The 26,568-nt window shown below is 41.5% G+C and overlaps 2 protein-coding genes across 3 annotated transcripts in view; both read right to left on the bottom strand.

Moving 5' to 3' along the window:
• LAMTOR4 (late endosomal/lysosomal adaptor, MAPK and MTOR activator 4) overlaps nt 1-26,568 on the bottom strand; it is a 1,302,749-nt gene that overhangs the window by 229,177 nt on the left and 1,047,004 nt on the right. The window lies entirely within an intron of this gene.
• TRAPPC14 (trafficking protein particle complex subunit 14) overlaps nt 1-26,568 on the bottom strand; it is a 634,036-nt gene that overhangs the window by 129,534 nt on the left and 477,934 nt on the right. Inside the window, exon 8 of the mRNA XM_044077266.1 lies at nt 9,970-10,133. Within this exon, the coding sequence (XP_043933201.1) occupies nt 9,970-10,133 (164 nt within the window). The remainder of the gene's footprint in view (nt 1-9,969; nt 10,134-26,568) is intronic.

The following is a 26,568-nucleotide window of genomic DNA, read 5'->3' as shown; positions in this document are numbered from 1 at the left end:
GCCACAGTGGAACTCCAGCCCGCTAATGATTGGCAGTTGATTTTTACGTGCTGAGTTGCCAGCCCTGACGCACAACCTTCAATGAAGGTACGCCCATTCACGCATGTCTCCACGCAGAAGACTCTCTAGCTGAGAATCTAACCGGACAGCGTCTTACTGTGAGGCGACAACGCTACCACAGCACCATCACCGTGGATCATAAACCAGCCATACTAAAACTAGTAAAATTCAAAAAAGCTGGCCAACTTCAATGAATTTTATTAAAATAACAGTTAAGCACTTTCATCCAACTATTTAAGAACTTTAAAAGGTTGAATGACAGTTACAGTGAAGTTCTTTATAAAAGCGCTCAACTCCAGCTGACAATACTGGATACCTTGAAATGACAGCTGTAACTGAGAAACTTGCTGAAATCAATTACATTCTCTTTTGCATTGTGACATAATTCACACTGATGGCAATATATAGCTCAAGATGATTTGCCTGCCTTCGTTAAGAGCAAACAAAGAATTCAACTATATCCCTACTAACATCTTCCAAGGCCATGTGACACAGGCAATTCAAACCCGCCTAAGCAATGACCTTGCAATATGCATACTTGGTGTGAAGGAACAGGAGTGTCCTCATTATATCATGAATCCTGTCAAACGACAGGCAGGCAGCCAACCATCACCTTATCTGTGTCCAGCCCAGTGAGTGGTGTGTCAGTATGCCTTACTATGGAATTACTTATAACTACATATTGCTTTGTTGGGTAGCAGAGCCTGGTGGTCTTAAGATCTCAGGCATGCCACACAAATGACATGTGAGGGCTGGGATAATACTGGGTGCTGCCATGTGTACAGCTTGTGAAGTGTTTATAGGAAACAAGTGGTTACATATATTAGTACAATACCTAGGAAGTCTATGAAGCTATGAAGTTTAGGTTTTTACCAGTATAATATCTAGAACTGTAAGACTTTAGAAGGGGTTTCTTTATTACCTCAGCATAAGTCAATTTAATGCTCCACTGTGTTGCTGTGATACTGAAGGGGGGGCTAGAACTTGCATGTTTTCAACTTTCGCATACAGACTCATTAGCTGGTAACAACAGAGGTTTGTCTGTGAGCATATGGCACTCCTTCAAGGTACATAGCCCTAGCAGGCTGGCAACAGATGGGTTAAGAGCATGGTGTCCCGAAGTCAGACAACCAGGTACAATGAGTTTATGAGGCTGCTAAATAGTGGGAGAAAGTTATGTATTCAGACATGCGTTTTGGAGGCTGACTACTTCTCTTTGTTCTAGAGTATTCAGAGATGAGAGATTTGTGGACTCTGTTACTTCTCTGTGTTCTTTGGCAGGGAAAAACAGTATGAAAGTAGGTTTTCAGATCCAGCCACTTATAAAAGCAAACTATACAGTACAGCAGTGAAAGCAGGTAATCTGTGCAGTGAAGTGATGACTTGCATTTGTGGTGTGATAGGGGAACAAATGACTTTGGAGTAGTTCTAAAGCTAATATCAAGGGACTACGTCTACTTAGCATGGATCACTGCATTGCTGTGCATAAGGTGCAGTTCCACTTCAACAATGAGTGCTATGCTGCTAAAACTAAAGCACACAAAATAAGCAAAATCAACCACTTATCAGAGTATTTGCAGTGTAACACAGAAATAAGCAAAACACTGTGGTTAACCCCCCCCCCCAAGTTCAATGGCAGAGACCATTCAAAATACTATTATCTAGGGAACATACCATTAATAATCAGTTATAACGTGTTTTGAAAAAGTTTTCAGTAATGACTTCCCTGCTGGTAATGGATCCAAGGTAATCATCAAGATTTTTGCTCAAGTGTACAACATGGTAGAACCTTTGCCTCCCTTTGATCTATCGTTCACATCCATCATACACTCTCAATGCTCACACTTCTGTTTTTTTCCTTCACAGTTACCACACACTGTCAGTGTTCTCAGCGTATTCTATTAACTTATAAGCAGCAGACACAAACCATCTGCAAAAGCCACAAATGCTGGTACTTCTACACCTATAATTGCACCAGCCTCTTCTTCTTAAAAAACAGAATTTATTCCAAACACTTTGCCATACAACTGCAAAAGCACTATTAAAAGTGAAAATATTGTAACGTTAAGTGCTTTCACCCACTACAATGTGGGCTTTTTCAGAACACTGAAAAACTGAACACACACTTCCTTTATTTGAAATTTAGCACCATAATCCACTCATTCAAACTTTTAAAGATATATACAAAAACCTCAAATATTGCAACGTTGCTCCTAATCCCAAAATAGTACTTACATACAAACGGGCTATTACAATGTGAAGAACATATAACCGGTGTATCAAAATCTTACTAAAAAATATATATATATATATATATATATATATATATATATATATATATATATATATATATATATATATATATATATATACATATGTACCTGACAAAAAATATATGTATATATGCTAGTAAAAAACCTAAAAAAGGTTGATATTATTACATTAAAATGCATATATACATTGTCTATAACCATATAAAGTGCCCGTGAACTGATAAAAAATGTATGTCAACTAATGAAGAAAGCATGTCAATTAATAAAGAAATACATAAATAAACAAATGAAAAAAATATTAATTATGACAGAACCTAATAAAAACCGCCCAATCTAAACCTACACTCTCCCCCCTATGTTAATCCGGAGAATGTAATGACTGTACAAGCAAAATTTAAGTATTACCTAAATGGAACTCCAGACCTGAAAAATTAAATTAATAATTCTCTAAGATTATTTTACAAGAAATATAATCATTAAGAACGGGTGGGTTCATAGTATCTAAAAATAATTGCCACCATGTCTCTCTAAATCCCAATATAGTTTTGAGGTCACACCCCCTAGGATCTGTATGAATGATTTCTAGTATGGCAAATCTAAATTCATGGGTGTTACCCATCTTTTCAATGTGTCTGTACAATGCATTCTTAGTATCTCTCTTTCTTATACGATAAATATGATCATATATGCTTTGTCTAAAAGTTCTTTTGGTTTTTCCTATGTAAAACCCAGAACATACAATACATTTTGCCATATATATAATCATTTTTGTCTTACAATTGCCATACTTGAATTTGATCCTAGTGTGTCCCATATTATCTAACTTAATACTAGCTGCTTCAAGTATAGATCCACATTGGTTACACATCCCACATTTAGTGGTGTGTTTCCCTTTGTTAGTTTTTGTAGTGAGTATCATTTGCTTGTTTCTTCCCAGATACCATTTTATATTGCGTCCCATTTTAAGTACAATTCTGGGTCTAGTCCCTATGGTATCCATCCAATTGGTATCTCTCAATAATAAAAAACAATAATTAATATGTTCTTAACCTGTTCAACCTCCATGTTGAATGTTAATATACATGATTTCTCATATTGAGTTATACCAGTCCGGTTTCTTATACTAGTATTACTTGTATCACTTAATCTAACTCTATGTACATCTCCTGAACCCAATAGGGGTTTGTATTTGTTACCCCATTGAGTAATAATGTTTGATCCTATTTCCTCCATCACCTTAATGGGGTATCCCCTCTCTACAAAAAGTTGAGTAATAAATTTTATCTCATCTACCATCTCCTTATGATGTGAGGTCATTCTTGCCGCTCTTATGCAGTGACCCTTGAATATGTTGTGCTTCATCCTCTCCGGATGAAAGCTTCCATATTCTAAATAATCACTGGGGAAAGTATTTTTCCTGTAGATACGTGACTTTACTTCCCCTTCATGTTTGTATATTACAGTATCTAAATAGGGCAACCCATTGCCACCCATCATGTGCGACGGAAATATTCTCCTTCATAATAAATGAAGTTATTATCCAATACTATGGCCGCTTGCGCACCTATATATGCAAATCTAGTAATGTTGGATTGGGAGGATACTATTTTGTTTACTAGTGAATACTTTAAGAATATTAAACATTATTCTAGATGTCTTGATGACATATATATTACATGGGATGATAGCATAGTTAATTTACATAAATTCCTAGATTTTATTAATGAAAGTAGCACATTTCTGAAATTTACCCATGCTTATAGTGGTACAGGGTTGCCCTATTTAGATACTGTAATATACAAACATGAAGGGGAAGTAAAATCACATATCTACAGGAAAAATACCTTCCCCAATGATTATTTAGAATATGGAAGCTTTCATCGGGAGAGGATGAAGCACAACATATTCAAGGGTCAATGCATAAGAGCTGCAAGAATGACCTCACATCATAAGGAGAGGGTAGATGAGATAAAATTTATTACTCAACTTTTTGTAGAGAGGGGATACCCCATTAAGGTGATGGAGGAAATAGGATCAAACATTATTACTCAATGGGGTAACAAATACAAACCCCTATTGGGTTCAGGAGATGTACATAGAGTTAGATTAAGTGATACAAGTAATACTAGTATAGGAAACCGGACTGGTATAACTCAATATGAGAAATCATGTATATTAACATTCAACACGGAGGTTGAAAAGGTTAAGAACATATTAATTAAATATTGTTTTTTATTATTGAGAGATACTCATTGGATGGATACCATAGGGGCTAGACCCAGAATTGTACTTAAAATGGGACGCAATATAAAATGGTATCTGGGAAGAAACAAACAAATGATACCCACTACAAAAAAATAACAAAGGGAAACACACCACTAAATGTGGGATGTGCAACCAATGTGGATTTATACTTGAAGCAGCTAGTATTAAGTTAGATAATATGGGACACACTAGGATCAAATTCAAGTATGGCAATTGTAAGACAAAAATGATTATATATATGGCAAAATGTATTGTATGTTCTGGGTTTTACATAGGAAAAACAGAAAGAACTTTTAGACAATGCATATATGATCATATTTATTGTATAAGAAAGAGAGATACTAAGAATGCATTGCACAGACCCATTGAAAAGATGGGTAACACCCATGAATTTAGATTTGCCATACTAGAAATCATTCATACAGATCCTAGGGGGTGTGACCTCAAAACTATATTGGGGTTTAGAGAGACATGGTGGCAATTATTTTTAGATGCTACGAACCCACCCGGACTTAATGATTATATTTCTTGTAAACCAATCTTAGAGAATTATTAATTTAATTTTTCAGGTCTGGAGTTCCATTTAGGTAATGCTTAAATTTTGCTTGTACAGTCATTACATTCTCCGGATTAACATAGTGGGGGAGTGTAGGTTTAGATTGGGCGGTTTTTATTAGGTTCTGTCATAATTAATATTTTTTTCATTTGTTTATTTATGTATTTCTTTATTAGTTGACATGCATTTTTTTATCAGTTCACGGGTACTTTATATGGTTATAGACAATGTATATATGCATTTTAATGTAATAATATCAACCTTTTTTAGGTTTTTTACTAGAATATATACATATATTTTTTGTCAGGTACATAATGTGTGTATATATATATATATATATATATATATATATATATATATATATATATATATATATATATAGTTTTTTTTTTTAGGAAGATTTTGATACACATCAGTTATATGTTCTTCACATTGCAATAGCCCATTTGTAGGTAAATACTATTTTGGGTTTAGGAACAACGTTGCAATATTTGAGGTTTTTGTATATATCTTTAAAAGTTTGAACGAGTGGATTATGGTGCCAAATTTCAAATAAAGGAAGTGTGTGTTCAGTTTTTCAGTGTTCAGAGGAAGCCCACATTGTAGTGGGTGAAAGCGCTTAACATTACACTATTTTCACTTTTAATAGTGCTTTTGCAGTTGTATGGCAACGTGTTTGGAATAAATTCTGTTCTTTAAGAAGAGGAGGCTGGTGCCCTTATTTGTGGTACGTGGTTGTTCGCTTTCCAGGAGGAAGTTCATTTTTGTTGTATTCACTTCTACACCTATCACATAAACAGGGATCAATGATGGGTTCTCTACTGCTTGGCATTTATTTTGCAGACATCTAGTCCAATATCCTAGAAGTGTGGCTGACCAGGTTAGCTGATGACTGAAAACTGGGCACCATTATCCACTCATCTACTTATATTAAACAACTCTAGCAAGGGCTGGAATTAGCACATTCCAGGGGTACTGAAAATGTTCTCAAGTTAAATGCAAAAAACTGCAGTGTAGCAGCATACATTAAAAAAAATTCCTCCTACCTAATATGTTTTTAATGGTACTCCTCTTCAGAAAGACACGGTCATAAGAGACTTGGGTACTTGTATGAAGAATTCTCTCATTCAAGCATGTTTCCACCACAGTTAGGAAATTCATCTATCTGGTCTAGCTAATTTCCAAGAGAATATCTTCAAGGTCAGGGGAAGTCATCTTGCCACTGTACTCTTCCCTTATCAGATCCATCACTTAACACAGTGACCCCTTTTTTATGTATAAATAAAAGCATACTGCTCAACTAGAAATGCTCCAATTATATCTTAACAAGAGCAACAAATATTTAAAATCTCTTAACTATCTGGTTAGATTAGCACAACTTGTTTATACACAGTAGCCTAGAGATTGCTCCAAGGAGAACTGTGTCATGCTTTTTGAGCCATGAAAGACCCAGCCCTATTTGACCTTCTGTTTCTTTGCAAAACCAGTGGGTCTATAAAACAGCCACACTAGTGGGCCTAAATCTACACCGAGAAATAAACAAGACTTGCTGGAGAGGTAGGTTCCTAACTAAACATACTTCCAGCCTATGGAATAAGTTAACCACTACAGGTCAAATGAAGTACTTCTTTGACTACATTTAAAAGCAGTCTTGATGATTAGACAGGTAGACACACATTTACCTCTGGATTGTCATGCACAGCCCTGCTACAGCTGGGAGATAAGTGCTGTTAAGTGCTTGAAAACAGAAGTGCAAAAGTTAAGTGTGACTACTTAATGGTGTACATGGCTAGGTCTCTTATAGGCCTTCAGATTGCTTTCCTAGTATTGTTGCTATGTTCCTATACTCTCTGCTAAAACATTTATAAATCTATCCATATATACCATGTACAAAAGTTGACTCAAACATCCCTAATTAATACCCTTCTTCATACAGAAGAACTTGACCTTCCATTAATGAAAACTGTCCTATCAATCTACTATACAAAACCCTTAATTAACCTGTAAACCTTATACATGCTCAATTGCTCTGCACAAAGATTTTTAAGGTTCTAAAACAAGGCTACTGCTACCCCCCCCAAAGAAAAACTCCCCATTCAGTAAAATGTGTATGATTTGAGAAGTACACAAACAATTCCTTCTCACTGGCTTGACCATCATTCAAATCTGCTGTGGGTCAAAATGTTTCCCGAAGACTGGAACCTTGGAACCTGCAACTTGAAACCATCTCTCTACAGAAGTCAAAAATCAAGAATCCTGTGCAAATTAAAAAAAAATGCCCATAAACAGCATCTATTTATTAAATCCTTATGCAACAACATTTGCTTTCTGTTATCTTGTGATGTGCCATTCCTTTCACTCTCTGTAAAGATTCAAAATCTAGCTCTGTTCCAACTTTTATGTCATACACACTTATTTAACCCTGTTCTTATTATTCATTACTTTTGTAAATTATCACTTCACTGTAAAAAATACATACTGCTCTGTGAACCCAAGTCATGACTGTGATATTTTTCAGTTACAAAGTAAGTGCCTGCAGGGCAATGTATGAGATTTAACTTAATATGATTACATGTATTACTTAAGCTTTGTTACTTTGTTAACCGGCTTGGTCTTGCTGGGAAACCATTTTTCATATGGGACCCAGGAGCAACCAAAACACAGCATATCAAAGTGAAGTATACTGTGCACATACATACAACAGAAATGAAACAGAAAAGGGATGCAAACAAAATATTTCCAGATGTACTACCATTCAGTGTCATGTCAGTATTACTGCGCCTTTCAGATAAGACTAATCTGTAGAATCAAAACACAGCACGCTTGTAACATCATTATGTTACATAAGAGGAACACGTTAAACATAAAAGCAACACAGAAGCAATGAATTAAAATAACTCCCCTTCCCTCACCAAAATTATTCAATTACTCCTCTGTTGGGGTGAGAATCCCTGGCCTATTTATTCCACGGTGGAAGTGAGAGTCCGGTGTTAGCAGTGGGCCAGTCTGCTGCATGTCCTAACCCCCCCATCAGCCTTGCAAGCTATGCTATAGCTGCCTTAGAGGGTGCAAGTGCAACCTCCTAACCAAGCAGCATTGCTTGCAGCTTGGACACACAAGGCTCTTCATGCTGTACCTGTATTCCTGTGTCACAAGTGCAGTAAGTCAAGCTGTCCCTTACCCCACGATGGGTGAGCCTGTGCTGGCCACTCACTACCATTCTCCTCACCCAGTCTCTCCAGCACCTGTTCTACTGGCCAAACACATGCTGTCTGGGGTGTAGTCAGGGCTCTGTCCCTCTGGGCCATGGGGCTAAGCTAAAATTAATCTTGCTGAACTGTTGTTGCAAACTGCTCTAAATCTCTCTCTCAAAAAAAAAAAAAAAAAAAAAAAAAAAAAAAAAATTATATATATATATATATATATATATATATATATATATATATATATATATATAAATGTTTGCTATATTGGTTTATATGTTACAGTTTATGTAAGCTGCGCTAATACTGTAATTAGTATTCTGAGATCAGTGTTCTACCATAGGGAGCACAACATAAAAAAAGTACAAGAGATAAATAAGGCAGAGTACAGAAAAAGATATAAATAATGAGGAGTGGGACAGAGCCAGAGTTGTACTTAAAAGCGTAGATGATGAGACTTGACAGAGACAGAGCTAGAAGGGTGATTGGTAGATGATTTGACAGTAAGAATAAGAAAGAAAATGCGTCTCTCTCTCTCTCTCTCTGTGTCTGTATGTGTGTGTGTGTGTGTGTGTGTGTGTGTGTGTGTGTGTGTGTGTGTATACACATATACATACATACACACACACACACACATATATGTGTATGTGTGTGTACATGTATACATACATTTATGGATTGACTTCAGAAGCTCGAAGTTTCAAAACTTCGAACTTCAAAATGCCGAGACTGGGGGCAAGCCCCACTGCTAAATAAATATACCTTGCTAAAGTAGTTAGCTTCTATATCGCCCCACCTGATGCAGCTTGAAAGGCCCCAAAAGTTCCTCACCAAAAGGATAAAGGTCACTGAAAGAACTCCAGCTTTATTCAGTCTCATTATAAGGCCATGTCAAACCCAGATTTGATGAATATGCTTCACCTCAAAAATCTAGATCCCTCAGAACCACAGGGAGACAAAATGATAGGCATAGGGGCAGATAGCCTAGTATGAACCTATGAACCTATGAACCTATGAACTCCGAAATTTCTCTACAGTGAGGAAAAACACACACAAATAACATTTATCTATCACTTCAGTGAATTGAATTTTTGTGGAATACTACTTCTGAAAGCTGCTTACTTACCCAGTGATTAAACAACCTCAAGGGAAGTCATTTTAAATCTGGGTGAAAGGAGGTGTGGAAAGCTTGTTCACACTTCACATAGTGTTTGAGATTTTTTCTAATGTTTGCATATTAATGCAAACTGTCTTCCAATGAAAAATCTCCGAACAGTACTACAACCTTCGTAAGTACATATTACACACACACACACACACACACACACACACACACACACACACACACACACACACAGCAATGCAGACACACAGAATATATGGTCAGTTATTTAAAACAAAATTACCTTAATGACAATGGCTAATAAATATCCTAGGTCTGAAACATGACTTTTCCAAATTAAGAATTTCTAACTCTTTCTCAATGTATCCAAAAAACAAACAAAAAAAAAAACAAAAAACAAACAAAAAAAACCAGACTTGCTCACACGTTATGAATAAACTATGGTGCAAAATGGGTCATCTGGATACAGCTACAACAATTAGTTCTCACCTGCAATTGCATTCTCTGGTGTCCAGACAAGCCTTACTGCCAAGAAGTCCTGGAGGTTGTTCAGCAAAGTGTATGTAACATTAAATCGCTCATACACCTGCACAGGTGAATCACAGGATGCCATCATCACAAAGCGTGGGCGGTCCAAGCGGATATTTGGCAGCCTGCAACACAGAAACATTTTATTAGAACAGCAGAATATAGTAATGAGGAAAGCTGCAAAAAGACAAAATTGTTCTTCTAGTGGGGACACATGAAACACAAGCAAAGTGTATCCCAAAATAAACAGTATTACATTACAATGGGGATATCTCCACCATTATCACCAACAGCAAGCAGAAAGACTACAAAAAAAGCAGTTGACAGTATTCCACATTCATGGATAAAGGAGTGCTTAAAAATGTATAAGATACACCCTACACTGAAACTACAGCACAGCGACCATGAAACAGTTGCAAACGACTTTGCAGTTAAGCCATGATAAAGGACAAATTATTATTCCAGGGATAAAAATACAAAGGGAAATATTTCAGGGTCACTCTGTCACAGCTGCCCTTTTGCCTTGCCCTGAATCTATTAAACTGTCTGCTTAACAGATTAGGTCATGGCTATAATTTGGCTCCCAGAAAGCAACAAAGTGTAAATACTTCTCATCTCTTTGTAGACTATTTAAAATTGTATAGCTCATCAGATGAGGAACTAAAAGCACAACTGCAAGTAGTCAAAACTTTTTCAGATGATGTAAGAATGCCATTTGGTCTTGATAAATGTGCAAAAGCAACCTTTAAAGCAGGAAAGCTGCAGCACCAATAAAACATCAGTTTGGGACAAGAATGTGATATAAAAGAACTTGAGCAAGAGAGAGTGTATAAATATTTGGGAATTGATGAAGGATCAACAATAAAACATGAACAAATGCAAATAAAACTTAGGAATATTTTAGAAGACAAATTAATCCTGAAAACAGCATTGACATCTAGGAAAAAGTTTGTGCTATAAATCAATTTGCCCTTCCTGTCCTAATTTACAGTTTTGGAGTGATTGACCGACTCCCAAAAGGTGTGGGATAGATTAGACAGGAAAACAAGAAGGATGCTTCATGCTCATAAATTATTTATAAAAATCAGTGTATACCAAGATTATACATTTCCAGTTTCGAAGGAGGTATGGGCCCTCCTTGAAACTGATTACATGTACAGATCTGCAATTTTGGGACTGCATACATATCTGCTGACCTCACAAGACCCAAACATAGTGAAAGTTTTGAGACATGAGGAGAATAAATCTAAGATGACTTCCCTGCTTAGTCTAGCAAAAGCATATCGGCGTCTAGTGGGAATGGAAATCAAACCAGAAGTAGATAAAAATCAGACAGCAACTGAATGTGCCAAGAAACAAAAACAAAACAAAACAAAAACAAAAGAAAGAATATAAGGTGAAGGACCAAATAAGAAGGCAAGAAATATGGAAAATGCATAAATATAGTTGCAAGTAAAGAAAACTCTTGGAACAACCTCCTGTTGATCAGAATCGAACCAATGAATGGTTAAGGAGAGGCAAATTCAAACCAAAAGATGAAAGGTTAATATTGGTGGCCCAAGACAATGGAATACATACATGGTTTACAAAGTCCATTGAACATGTGGGCGAAACAGACAAATATAGTTTTTGTAAAACAGAATTGGAACACCTTGTTGCTGGTTGTGACATACTAATGGCAGAAAGGCATAATAACATGGCAAGACTGTTGCACTGGAGATTGTGAAAACATTATAATACTGAAGTAGCTGAAAACCACTGGAAACATGAGCCACAAAGCATCATAGAAAATGATGAGGTGTACATCACGTGGGATCACCCATTACCAACAGTTCAAAAGACAGATGTGAGAAAAAAACAGACATAATGGTCCATGAAAAGAAGACAAAACTAACATTGATCATTGAAATCGCTACACCCAGTGACTACACTGTATTGCGTACAGAGAGACACAAAGTCATAAAATATCAGGCTTTGAAGGCAGAAACGAGCAAAGTGGAAGAAAGATATCCAAATAGTTTTAGGAGTTGTTCTTATAAAAAATAATCTACAACCATATTTAGATACATTACCAATACATGTGACTCCATACGAACTGCATGAGGAGTCATTACTGGACACACTGCAGGTGCTGCAAAGAGCACTTCTGGCTAACATCAAAGACTGAAACAATACTAATTTCATAAACTTTAATCATATTTTGACTTAGGAATGAAGTCCATTACTGTCATGCTATTAGAAACCCAAAAGTCTTGGGGAAATTAAAAAAAAAAAAAAGTCTCTCCAAATGGCAAGAGCTATACTGAGGTCTCATCGTCAGTGTACCAAGAGCAGTACAGTGGAAATAATTCCCGATAAAATGTGTACTATTTGATATGTTGTCCCATCTCACCTCTGTTCTTGCTGGTTGGGTTCGGAGCCGATCCTCGGCTCCAACTCTGCCATATACTATAGCTCGAGAGCTTTTTACTGGCTCGAAGCTAGCCCCTATCCTACCATGCCTAGTGGTAGTTACCCAGATCTCGTTTGCCGCTTGCAGCATGGAGATTGCTCATACTGGCTCAGGCTAAGTATTTTCTTCTTTTTGTGATATTTACTCAAATTTGTTTGCTTTCAGATAGCTAACTTCTCTTAGTTTAGTGTTAATAGTCTGTTTAGCTTAGGTTAGTGCTTTTCTGACATTTCTGCTGCTGCCTTTTTGTTGTTGTTGTGGCCGTCATACTTTTCCTTCAGGCCTAACTTGTTTCCTTGAGCCCGTTTGACTTAGAGGGTTCCCTGTTCCCATTCTCTTAGCCTGTATTTGTTTAAGGGCCTTTTCCTTTCAACTCCCTTTTTTTTTTCTTATAGGAGCAGCTGTTAAAGTTAGAGGATCTCCTGAGTGAGGGGAGTTGCCGTTTAAGTTAGAGGCTCTTCCCCTTCCCTCCTTTCTTTTTCTTGTTTAAAGTTTAAAGTTCCTTTCAGTGTTGTTGTTGTTGCTGTTGTTGGTGTTTTCTCTTTGGTAATATTGTAGTTACTTCTACCATGTGCAAAGATCCTAAGGAGTCAAAACCTTCGGGTTTTAAAAAGTGTGATTTGTGCTGCCAGATGTCTCTTAGAGACGGGCACACGAGCTGTATCTATTGCTTAGGGGCTGTACACCTGCAAGACTCGTGTTCTATACATCATGCTTTTAGTTCTCGGGTCCTGCAGGAGAGGAAAAATAAGTTCATTTTACGAGGCTTACTCAAGAACCCCTTTGATGTTGCTATTGAGGGTTCCCAGACAGCAAAAAAAAACAGTAAAAGTCCCCTAAGCCATCATCTTCGTCAGCTCCGATGTCGAAGCCATCTAGATCTAAGGATAAACCTGTGAGTTTGTCGGATCCAAGTGTTGGTTCCGACAAAGCTCTTTCTCCGGCGGCTCCATCAGTGGTTTCGGAGCTAGTCAGGACTCACAAGAGGACCAGATCTCCCTCTCTGGAGCCGATGCACTCCATTCCACAGTCCTCGCTACTGCAATCTGTGGCAGGCAGTCATCGGTCTTCCTCTCATTCCTCTCGATCATCCAGGCTTTCGGATCATGATGTGGAGAGGGTGGTGGAGAAGCTTCTCAAGACACAGGCTTTAGCTAAATTACTATCGAGCCCAGCACACAAGGAAATGGTGCCGACACCCCAACATGCACCTTTATCGATTCCTCCTCAGACTCCTTTGAGTTCAGAGCCGGAGTGCATGGAAGTCGTGGTGGAAGCGTCGGCTCCAATTACCTCTGATCTATCAGTTCCGACTACCGCTCTGATCTCTTCATTGTCTTGGTCTATCGAAGGATCCGAGGGGGGGTGTGGCAGTGGACCCTTGTCCCACCCCGCTCTTCCTCTCGGTGCTTCAACGCAGTTGAGCTCAGCTCCTACATTGGCCTTGGAGCCATCGCCCTCGGTTCGGAGATCTCCTGGCTCTTTGGAGCCAGGGACTCCTTTGGGCTGGGACTGTGGTGCCTTCGAGGTGATGAGCATGTTGTCCTCTGAGACCGCTTCACCTTCAGCTCTATTGGCTCCTACTCTTTCAGTGCCTGAGTCTGCCTCCGATCCCCCCCCCAAGGGTAGGGAACCCATGCTCCAGGATGCCCCATTGGACGATCCCACCTCTTCCGAAACCTTTCCTGAGCACCCCTCGGAGGTCCTTCGGAAGAGAAAATGCAAGAGGAAGCACTTGGACTCCCCTGAGTCTCTCACTTCAGACACAGACTTGGAGGACTCAGAAGGGTCCCCATGGTCCCCCTCTGTGGATGTCTCTTTTTCAGACATCCTGGAAATCCTTAGACAGAGGGGTGGCTGGAAATCTCTTGCCCCTTCTGAGGAGTCTGTGTATCTGGATGCATTTGGTTCTCAACCCTCCACCTCTTGGGTGTCCCTGACTTTCGACCCTCTACTGGCTTTAGTGAGTCAGAAGGCCTGGAGCTCCCCAGAGACTATGGAACCAGTTCCGAGAAGGCCCAATAAAATTCATAACTTCTCCAGAGGATAGGTCCTATCTATCAAAGGGTTGCCTGCTGATGCTATGGTGGTGATGGTAGCCACCAAGAAAGAATTAGCGGAGACTTCTTCTTCTTCTGTCCATCCGCCAAACAGAGTCTCGTATGATGGACAGGTATGGGAAGCGTATGTTTGCTTCAGTGGCCTTTACTCTCAGGTCGCTGAATTATTTGTCCCACTTTACACGCCTTCAAAGGGATCTCCTAAAGGAACTAAGAGATACCCTACAGGATCCTAGAGTTGAAGGAGCTGCGAGCAAGGCAGCTTCACAGCTTGCGACCTTGACATCTATATTTAATTCCTTCATGCAGCTGATCTCTCGTGCAGCGGATGAAGTGAGTAGGGCAGCAGGCACAGGAGTTGCTTTATGTACACACTCCTGGATGCGCCTTTGTCAATTTGCGGAGCCCTTCAAGTCCTCCTTTACCAACACCCCCTTTGACAGCTCATTGCTGTTTGAGCCTCAGGTAAGAGAGACTCTTACCAGGTGTGAATGGGATGGCAAAACTCTCTCTGTGGTGGGAGTACATTTTTCCGCTCCCTCTAGACCTTACCCCAAGGGTCAGAAGAACGGAAAGATGTGGTTCAGAAAATCCCAGGGAGCTTTGCCTGACACACAAGGAGACCTTTCCCCCAGGGCAGAGGGGAAAACAATGGGAGACAACAACCTCGTGGCGGGGGGGGGGGGTCCACAGAGATACCTTCTCTGACAGGCCTTTCCAGCGCTCCTGAAAGGAGGCCTGACTGTCCAACTCTGGAGGCAGTCATGGGCAGATTATCCCAGTACCCAAAAGCCTGGCAAACAATCACGGAAGATACATGGGTACTGTCGATAATATCCAGGGGTTACAACATTCCCTTCTCCCAACCACCCACTCCAACAAATCAACAGTCAATCCCAGATGTTCTACCCAGTCTTCGGGATCAAGAAAACCTAGAAGTTCAAAGGTTGATAGAATAAAGAGCCATTCAAGAAGTCCCGGCAGAAAAAATCAAATCCGGCACTTACTCGAGGTTCTTTTTAATTCCGAAAAAGACTGGAGACCCATTTTGGATCTCCGCAAACTCAACAAATCAGTCAAGAAAACAAAGTTCCGGATGGTAACACTGCAGTCCATTCTTCCCTTTTTGGGTCAGGACAATTGGATGAGCTCCATCGATCTCCAGGATGCGTACTACCATATAAAAATGGACGGGCGGTCCAGGAGGTACTTACGCTTCCGGCTGGCAGCCAGTCATTACCAGTTCAGAGCTCTGCACTTTGGTCTCACCACAGCCCCAGGGTAATCACCAAATGTAATTTCTACACCAAACCAATTTCTACAGCCAACAACATCTCTGACCTACACTCCCTAACCCAAACAGCTCTACTTTCCACTGAACAATGGCTTTCAGAAAACTTACTGATTCTCAATCCTACTAAAACCAAACTCTTACTCTTCCTACCCCACTCTCTTAATCATCATAAATCCTCCTTTGTCATTAAGTCGTGCAATAACACAGCTATCCTACTGGACACTCACACAAAACTCCTTGGAGTCATTATCAACGACAAATTAAAATTCAGTCAACACATACAGCAATGTATAAAGAAAACACATCAGAAATTAGGTCTATTATACCGAAACAAAAAATATCTCGGTCCCGAAGCTAGACTCACCCTAGGACAAGCACTCCTCCTCCCCTCACTCCTCTATGCTGCTCCAGTTCTCACAAATATCCAAAAAACTACCCTGAATAAACTCCAACAATCCTACCACAAAATAGCCAGATTCATCACCAACTCCCCAAACAACACACACCACTGCATTGCTTTGAAGTCTCTACAATGGCTAGAACTCCCACAACTACTACATCTCTATCAATTTCACATGTTGCACTCTGTGCTCTTTAAACCATCCTACTGTCCATCCTTATCTCTCCTTGTCTCTGTCTACACCCCATCTCGACCCCTCCGTACCTCTAATCAACAATTGCTTGATATTTACCACCCAAATAAGTTGGTAGGTAAGCTACTCTACAAACACTCTGTGGCCCAAGCCTGGAACAAACTACCCCTTGACATTCGCTCAATCTCTCACACCCCACTATTTAAAAGAAAACTAAAGACTCATTTACTAAATTCCAGAATTTGCCCCTGCTATGACCCTACATAATTCTCTCTTCCCTCCACATTGGAATCACTCCATCTATCCTTGTCATACTTCTGAACTCTATCCCCACCATTACAGTTACATAGCAAAAAAAAAAAAAACACCTTGTGCTGTCATTTAACTATTGTTAATGTTGTTTTGTTTATTATTTACTACTGTACTGTTTTTTTTTTTTTTTTTTACTACTGAAATGACTAGTTTTATTTCTATTGTTTGCTATACCTGTATACTACTGTAGTGTTTTTTATTGTACTATCTGGAGCTTTTCTCCTCTGGTCTCCACTGAAAATGGGACAAAATCCCGGTCAACAAATGTCAATAAATACATAAATAAATAAATAAAATGTATGGCAGTAGTCACAGCTCATCCGAGGTGTCTAGGATTCCGGGTGTTTCCATATCTAGACGACTGGCTCCTCACTGCCACCACCAAGCATCAACTGACTGAGGCACGAGACTCCACTATTCACATCTGTACACAACTAGGCATCACCATAAACTACGAAAAGTCTGCCTTGTTGCCTTGTCAGTATATTTCATTTATAGGAGGAGATTTAGACACAAGGGCCATTATAACAAAACTGCCTCATGATAGAGCGTTAACCATTCGTCGTCAAGTTTCAATCCTCTTGGCAAACAAGAGAATCTAGGCAAAATTTGTCCTCAAGTTCTTGGGTTCGATGGCTGCAGAAATTACTCTGGTCCCTATGGCACACTTTCACATGAGAATTCTGCAGTGGCTCCTTTTTGCTCAATGGTCATTCCAGGATTTGCCAGTGTCACATCAGATATGGATCACGGAGTCTTGCAAGAAAGACTTAGTATGGTGGCTTCACTCCCCTCTGGTATCAATGGGCAGACCATTTCTAACCTCCCAACCCGTAGCCACAGTGACCATGGATGCTTCCCAGATAGGGTGGGGGGGGTCATTATCTGGGACAGAATATTCAAGGGACTTGGCAAGAACATGAGTACCACTTGCACATCAATGTCCTAGAGATGAGAGCGGTGCTTCTGGCATTGCAGGCACTTCCAGACTCTCTACCTACAGGGACTATAGCAATTCAGACAGACAATATGTCATTAGTCTGGCACATCAACAAACAGGGCGGAACCAGGTCTTTTTCCCTTGTGCTGAGAGGCTCCATGAGTACGGCAATGTGCGATGTCTTCCCAACACTTTCTGGTCGCAATGCACATTCCGGGGAAATCCACCGTGATAGTGGACAAGCTCAGCAGGGCTATTCTGATGCCTCATGAGTGGTCCCTAAAACAGGAAGTTGCAGAGCTGATTTTTCACAAATGGAGCCAGACATGCTGCGATCTTTTCACTACTCCCCTCAACAACAAATGCAGCAGCTACTTTGCCGTAGTCCCACCACCAGGACAGTCACCCAGGGATGCACTGGGACTGCTTCCCACCATTTCCCTTGATCCCCAAGGTTCTTCAGAAAGCACAGTCATTGGGTTGCAAGTTAATCCTCATTGCTCCTCACTGGCCTTGAAAGATTTGATTCCCATTCCTCTGGCCTCATCTGCAAGGGGCACCTTGGATACTGGACCCAGTTCCAGGTCTTCTGACGCATCAGTCGGGTGCTCTCCACCCTTCCATCAACACTTTCAAGCTGACTGCTTGGTTTCTCCACTTCCGGTCTTAGCCAGGCTCCCAGATGTTTCCCTGGCAGTTCAACACATTTTGATTTCATTCCATAAACCCACTACAAGAAAACTTTATGCTAGTAAATGGAAAGGGTTCTCTTGTTGGGCAAAAAAAGAATTACATTGATCCTTTTACTGCCCCCATTTCTAAGATTTTGGATTTCCTTGCTGAAACATTTGAACGAGGAGCAGCGGCAGCTACTATCCGGGTCCAGCTAGCTGCCATTTCTAATTTCCATGTAGGGGAAATGGGATCTAACATCATGTCCCGCAGGCTATGTAAAGCATTCCTAAGGGGTCTATATTAGAACTTCGAAGTATTACTACATGGAATGTTCTAATATCAAACCATTTCACTCGAAACACCATAACATCGAACACTCAGAACAGCAAATTTTTTCCCAGGGAAAAAATGTGCTGTTCCAACAAACATACACACAACACAAGCACACCAAAATACATAATCCACAAACATACACTTCACAAAACCCTACACTAAACCATACATACACTACTAGCTATCCACTTACCTTAACCCAACCCTAACCCTAAGGTCCGTAACTACCATACACTCGCCTTACCTGCTCCCTAACCCTAAAGTCCCTATTGCACACCCACCTTACCCGCTCCCTAACCCTAAAGTCCCTATCGCACACTGACCTTACCCGCTCCCTAACCCTAAGGTCCCTATCACACACTCACCTTCATTCACACACTTACCTTAACCCGGTCCGTAACCTACGCTCCACAGTCGAAGAAATAGTGAAGCTGCAGAAACGGCCCACCGAATACTTTCCCTAGGAAAGTATTCGATATTCTGCAGCTTCGCTATTTTCAGCGTTCGATGCAAAAGGTTCGATATTAGAACATTCATAGTAGTAATACTTCGATGTTCTAATATAGACTCTTCCTAAGAGGTACTTCCCTCTTAAGACCTCCAGTAAGAACCACCCCCACCTCCCCGGGATTTAAATCTAGTTTTAGAGACTCTCATTCTTCCTCCCTTTGAGCCAGCTGATTCTTGCCCTCTGAAATTTTTAACATGGAAGGCCTTTTTCCTAACCGCCATTACTTCAGCTAGATGGGTTTCATAGTTACATGCCCTATCTACTCATCCCCTGTACTTGATTTTCTACAAAGATAAAGTTTCTCTCAGAATCGATCCCTCCTTCTTACCCAAGGTGTGAGCTTCCTGTATTCTTCCCCAATTATGGCAACAAGGCAGAGTATAAGCTGCATCAATTGGCTGTTCATAAGACAGTTACATTTTCATTTACACAGGAGTAAGGATTTCAGAAAATCTGACCAATTGTTTATATCCTTTGCAGACAACAAGAAAGCTTGTCTAGTCTCTAAAGTGACCTTATCAAAGTGGCTTTCAGACACTATCATCCATGTCTACGCTTTGCGAAACAGAGAACTTCCAGGAAAAATTAAAGGACACTCAACTAGGGCCTTAGCTATTTCTATTGCCTTTCAAGCCAATCTGCCTTTAGATTCAATCTGTGCGGCAGCTACATGGGCTAATCCCCATACCTTTATCCCTCATTACAAAGTAGATGTGGCCTCCCAGAACAGAGCATCCTTTGGTTCCATGGTCCTGAAGAGTCTTTTCCAGTGAGCCACCCAAGACATAGGTGCTGGGGATGCTGTCCCAACCGGCAAGAATGGAGGCAAGATGGGACAACATAACAAAGAAGTTATGTACTCACCATAATGTTCCATGTTTGTTGTCCTTCACCTTGCCTTCCTTCTTGTGTCTCACCCTCCTTCCCCCTCTTGGAGGACTGACAGGAGTTTTCTTCCCTTTTGTTTGGCTACACTGGCTGAGTTCCCTTTTTGCTTACCAGTTGCTTAGACCTTGTCTTTCCTACCTTTCTCTTGCTGATGTTTACAGACTCATATGCAGGTCCCTTTCTCATAAGTAAGTTTAGTAATATTTGGACCTATTTAGTCTGGTGGGTTATCACAAACGAGATCTGGGTAACTACAGCTAGGCATGTTGGGATAGGGGCTATATAGTATACGGCCGAGTTGGAGCCAAGGATCGGCTCCGAACCCAACTGGCAAGAAGGAAGGCGAGATGAAGGACAACAAACATGGAATGTTATGGTGAGTACATAACTTCATTTTATTTACACTTTGTTAACTGGGTCAGTCCCACTAGATGAATGGCCTCTTTTCAGGTGAGATCTGTGGTGGTATTCATACTAAGTGGAAATTTGGACAAGGCACCAGAGAACTTCCCATACTCTTTGGATGGAAGGAAGCAACACACTCTCTGGAGCTACTTTGTAGCGCACTGGAGGGCTGCTACTTCAATTCCAAGAATCTCACAATGGAGGACAGAGGAGCAGGAGAAAATGTAATGAAGAGAGAACCTCCACAAACAGACTTGACACCAGTGTAGTCCCCCAGGGTTCTGTGCGGGGAACTTTTCTACTTGGCACCTACTTTTCTGAAGTAAAAGGCAATCTGGTTGACTAAGCAGCAGACACTGAATCCCCAAATGACTTAGCCGTCCTGCAGGACATTTTGTCTCAAATAAATAACTGGTGTCAAAATCTTGGTCTGAAACTAAATGCCAAAAATGCATTATTGTATCATCATCTACCCCTGGAAACTACCACATTGATGATGCACCCCTAAGAATTGAGCCAGTTGTTTAGGATTTGGCAACTTATGGGGACAGTGACCTAACTTTTGACCAACTTGTGTCTACAGTTGTAAGAAAGTTGTTCTATATTGCACAGCTTAAAAACAAAGGGATTGTGTCTAGATTGAGGGATCTCATTGTCCTCCTTTACTCAGCCCTCATTAGGCCAGTCATTGAATATAGTGTCTCCTTTGGCACGTATCTGTCCAGACACACTCAACAACTGGAAAACCCACACAGACACCTTCCTAAAAGGATACAAGGTCTAAACAACATGTTCTGCATAAATGAACTCACAGCCCTGACACTATACTCTATCATACAGACTGCTAAGAGGTAATCTGTGTCTGGTACACAAGACAGCCTCCGACCCATTACTGATGGATTTACTGCACATCATCAAGTCAAATGGCATCAGAAATACAAGATCTAGGGATCCAAACCTCTTCTGCAACATCAGCAGAACAGTTTGGCTAGAAACTGCTTTCCCTACCACAGCTTGATCTGGTTAAGGTGCTTATATCACAGATACAATGTACAGGGTTTGATTCTGTCCTCTGGTTAGTGGCTAAGCTTGTAATACTCTGCAGACTGATAGTCTAGTATTTTCCTATGAGCCAAAAAATGAACCTATGAATCTCAGAGTACAGGCAAAGCGAAAGGGACAGGGGGATTTTTAAGTGAAAGATGTGCTGTGGTAGAGTTTTCAGTTGAATCTAGAACAGAAGCAGCTGTTAAAAAAGGGATAATTAGTACAGAATATAAAATACTGTATGATAAAAAAAAAATCAATCATAGGAGGTTAGAAAAGACTGGGAAAAGAGAAACTGGAAAAGCAATTTACAAGAAAACAATGGGAAGACTGTGTATGGCTCCCAAGTATGCAACCAAGTCCGGAAAGTTTAGTATCTTTGCTTGGAAGTGTTTGCATAGTATTTTTATTCTGTAACCAGATTTCAAAGAATTTTTCCTCAGGCAGACAGATAGATAGATAGACAGAGAGCAGATGTTGGAGGTGTGATGGATAAGAATGAGGTAACTGGGAACATATGATATGATGTTTTCCTTTTCATTCATTCAACTGATGGGCTTGGATCGGAGACTCGGATCTGTCATGGCCGCTTCTACCAGATTTTCAGATCCAGAACTCTCCTGCTCTCCCCTTTACCCATAATGCCCCACCAACCTAACATACCTCGTATCTTATTTGCCATCATTCAGCTTCAAATGCAGACCCTCTTTTTGTGAGTTACATTTAAGAAACTAATAGTTATGTACTTGGCATAACTTGATATCTGTGTTATCCGTAGTCACCATTCATCATGTATGGGTCTAGAATCCGACATCGTATCCGAGCCGGCAACAGCTTAGCTCAAGCTCCTCCCCTCCCATAATGCTCTGCTGCAATCTACCCCCTCAGATCAAGTTTGACCTAGAGAAAGAAGCCAGAGTAGACCTGCTACCAGAAAAAGGTCCAGCTAGTTTCCTGCCACACCCTCAGAAGGGGGAAAGGAGGGTGGGATCGTGATGAATAGTGAGTATGGATAACACAGAAACTAAGTTATGGTAAGTACTTAACTATTATCCTAGAAACCATTCATCGCATATGGGTTAGAGTCCCCAGCTACCCAACATTCTTGGGTGGTCTCATGAAAGGACATTTCAAAAAACAGTGGAGCCAAAGGAAGCCCTTCCCCTAGAAACTAGGTCAAGCCTTTAATGAGTAGTAAAGGTATCAGGGGAAGACCAAGTTGCTACTGCACAAATGTCATTCAAGGGTTGACGAGATGAGAAGGCAGCTGATGTAGCCACTGACCTGGTAGAGTGAGCCCTAACTGGTCTAGGCAAAGGAGTACCATAGGAGGAGTAGACGTTAAGAGATCCACTGAGAAATCCAATGGGAAATGGCAACTTTTGAGACAGCTCGGCCCTTCCGACTGAAAAGGCCACAAACAATTGGTCTGACAGAAGAAAAGACTTAGTTCTGTGCAAATAAAAATGAGGCTGTCGATGAACATCTATGGTATGCAAGATGTATTCCCCCTGTTAGAATATTTGGGAAAGAACACTGGAAGTTGGATAGACTGATTGAGGTTTGCTTCAGTGGCCACTTTTGGCCTAAAGGCAGGACTGGGTCTCAAGGCCACTCTATCTTTATAGAATATCAAATAAGGAGGCTTGATGGTAAGAGCCTGCAGTTCTGATACTTTTTTTGCTGAAGTGATTCCCACCTAAAAGGCTGTCTTCCAAGAAAGAAATGTGAGATTACAAGATGTGGCAGGCTCAAAAGGGGACCGAGTTAGAGATTGCAGCACCAAAGCAAGATCCCACAGTGGAGAAGGATGCTTGAGATGCAATAAAAACACACCTTTCAAGAAAGCCTTGCAGAGGTGAGAAGAGAAAGTAGGTTCTTCATTAAGGTGAAAATTAGAAATAGCTGCCATTTGGACTTTTAACTGTCGAGAAACTTGTGCCCTCCTGAAAAAGGGAAGCCAGGAAAAGAAGAATGCTGAAATAAGGGCTGAAAATGGATGCAGATTCCGACCTCTAGCCCAGACAGAGAATCTCTTCCACGTACTTCTGTAAACTCTCTTGGTAAACGATTTCTGAGAAGCAAGAATAATGTCCTTTACAGGAGATGCAAGCCTGGACTCAGCAAGAATCACCGGAACTGGACAAACCAAGCTATCAGATGGAGGGTCTGCAGATTTGGAAGTGGAAGGAGTGATGGATGAAAAATCAGATCCAGAACTGGATTGAGCACCCAAGGGGGGTGCTTCAGATGAGACCGTAGAAGAGGGAACCACACCTGCTGAGGCCAGAAGGGGGCAATAAACTACATCCTGAGACATCTTGTTTTCTGAAGAACTCTCAGAATTAGTGGTAATGGAGGTTAAAGTATATAGAAGACCCAGAGGCCAGTCATGAGTCAGAGCATCCCTGGGGGACTCCCCCTATGGCGGATCAAGGTGAAGTAGATGCTGCATTTGTGGTTGAGAGGCGAAGCAAACAGATCGCAGCTCAGTTAGCCTCACTGATGGAAGATCTGCTTCGCTACTAGCAGATTCAGGGACCACTTGTGCTGGGTCAAAATAGCCCTGCTCAGCTCGTCTGCCAGCACATTGGATGCTCTGGGAATATGAGCTGCCCACTCCCAGACCCTCATGGCCTCGCAACAAAGCAGATAAGAATGTGTGCCCCCTTGTTTATGTACCACACAACCGCCATATTGTCTGTGTGCACTACTACTGTCCCTAGAGGAAGGCAGTCCTGAAAGGCTTGCAACATAAAGAGGACTGCTCTCTCATCTCCAGAATACTGATGTGCAGATTGGTCTCTGAATGGAACCACGTCCCTTGGACAGTCATCCCCAGGAAGTGCCCCCCCCCAGGAGGGAAGCATCTGTGGTTACCGTGGCTGCCAGAGTTGGGGGGGGGAGAAAAAGGCCAGCCCGCTAGGAGGTCTGGGGAGTGCATCCACCATGACAGATGTTGGCATATTGGAGTGAGCCATATAGGAATTGAAAGAAGATGAGAAAGAGCATACCACTGAACTGCCACGGTCCACTGCAGAACTCTCATGTAGTACCTGGCCAGTGGAAAAGGTAAATGGTCACTGCCATGGACCCTAAGGCTCTCAGAATGAATTATACTGGAGGGCGAGTTTGCTCAAGAAGAGATTGTACATGAGACTGCATAAGAAGCACACATCGGAGAGGAAGAGCTGCAATCTCCGAGATGGTGTCTAACTGAGTGCCAATGAACTCAAGATGTTGAGATGGGGTCAAGGAAGACTTGGCAAGATTCACTGCGATTCTGAGCTGATTGAAAAAACGAAGAAGAAACTGTGTGGTCTCCACAAGTTGATGCTGTGTGGAAGCTGTGAGGAGCCAATCGTCTAGGTAGGGAAACACCTGGAATCCTTGCAGCCTCAGATCAGCTGCCACCACTGCCATACACTTGGTGAACACCTGTGGGGGCTGTGGTGAGTCCAAAGGGCAGGGCTCTGAACTGAAAGTGATCAGCTCCTATGCAAAAGAGGACAAATCTCCTGAACCACCTGTCTATTTTGATATGATAGTATGCATCCTGGAGATCCACGGAGCACATCCAGTTGTTCTTGTGCAGAAGGGGCACAATGGATTGTACAGTGACTATCCGAAACATCGACTTCTTGTCTGAGAGATTTAACTGATTGAGGTCCAGAAATGGACGCAGGTCACCTGTTTTCTTGGTCACCAAAAAGAAGCGAGATTATGTTCTGGGATCCTCTTTGTCCTGTGGGTACTTTTTGGATGGCTCTTTTTAGAATGAGGTTGGCCACCTCTAGATGGGCTAACTTTCTCTGACTGGGTAGCACTTCAGGCAGAGTTCTGCTTCTTGGCAGGGGGTTGGAAAAGAGAATACAGCAGCCCCTGGATATAATTCTTAGCACCCACCAATTGGTTGTGATGTCTGTCCAGGCCACAGGGTGCAAAGATAAATGGCTCCTGACTGCCTCCAGGGAGGGGCAGTTGAGTAGCGCTTCAGGACTGCTGAAAGGGCTTCTCGGAGAAGGGTACTCTGGAGCCCTGGTTTTGCAAGCCTCCTCTGTCTGTAGCATGTCATAGACATAAGCCCTCTTCCTTGTCCCCTATAAGAGGAGTCTTCTTGAGCTTCCTCAAGGGAAGACTGCGACTTACGGAACCAAATCTTCTTACTCCCTGCTGGGTCTTGGAAAAGGTCCTCGGGGGGGGGGGGGTAGAGAACTTGATTCCTATGGCCGACAGTGTCTTCCCATCTTCCTCACTGCGGGTTACGGTTTCCTTTATGGTTGGTCTAAAGAGGGTTGAACCATCGAAGGGAGCATTGGTGAATGACATTTTAAAGGCCTCCGCAAACCTATATAAGAAAAGCCAGGCATGCCCCTGATAGGAATACTTGTGCCTGCTGCACATGAGGTACCCTCTGCAGCACTGGATATCAACCTCATGGATGAATTAGCTATAGATGCAAGAGTGCCAAGCTTGGGAGAAACAGTCAGTCCTTCGCCGGCATGGACTCAGAGGGAGGTGGTAAGCTCCTTGATCAAATCCCTCTGAAGATGGGTAAAATGTGCCAGGTAATTTAAGGCTCACAGGTTGAACAAAGCCAATACAAACACCTGCTTTCTGAATCTGTCAATCGCTCTTGTCTCGTGACTGGGAGGATGGACAAATGAACTCTGTTCCACCAGCTCTTTCTTGGTGGTGGTAGCTACCACAATCGCATCAACAGGAACTGCTTAGGACCAAAAGGACTTGTCCAAAGGGGGACTCAAAACCTTATCCACTCTCTTCGGCTCTGGCTCCACTGTGTCGGGTTCCTTTTATGCACTGCTGGCAGTGAGACTGATCAACGGGTCAGCAAGGGGAGACATCCATAAGGTAGATGGGCCCATTCTGTTCTGAAAGCCTCCAACAACATGGCTTCCTCTGAGGATAGGGACTGGACAGACCAACCGCCCGTAGCCTTAAGGATCTCCAGGATGTCTCCAAAGGAGACATCACCGGGCGGCGACCTTGGGGACCTGTCCCACTCATTGATATCTGTGTCCTCAGTGAC

Source organism: Protopterus annectens, chromosome 7.part0, assembly GCF_019279795.1.
Source record: "Protopterus annectens isolate FY-2018-M chromosome 7.part0, PAN1.0, whole genome shotgun sequence".
Taxonomy (NCBI): Eukaryota; Metazoa; Chordata; order Ceratodontiformes; family Protopteridae; genus Protopterus; species Protopterus annectens.
The sequence above is the reverse complement of the archived record's forward strand: the minus strand, read 5'-3'. Positions and strand labels throughout refer to the sequence as shown.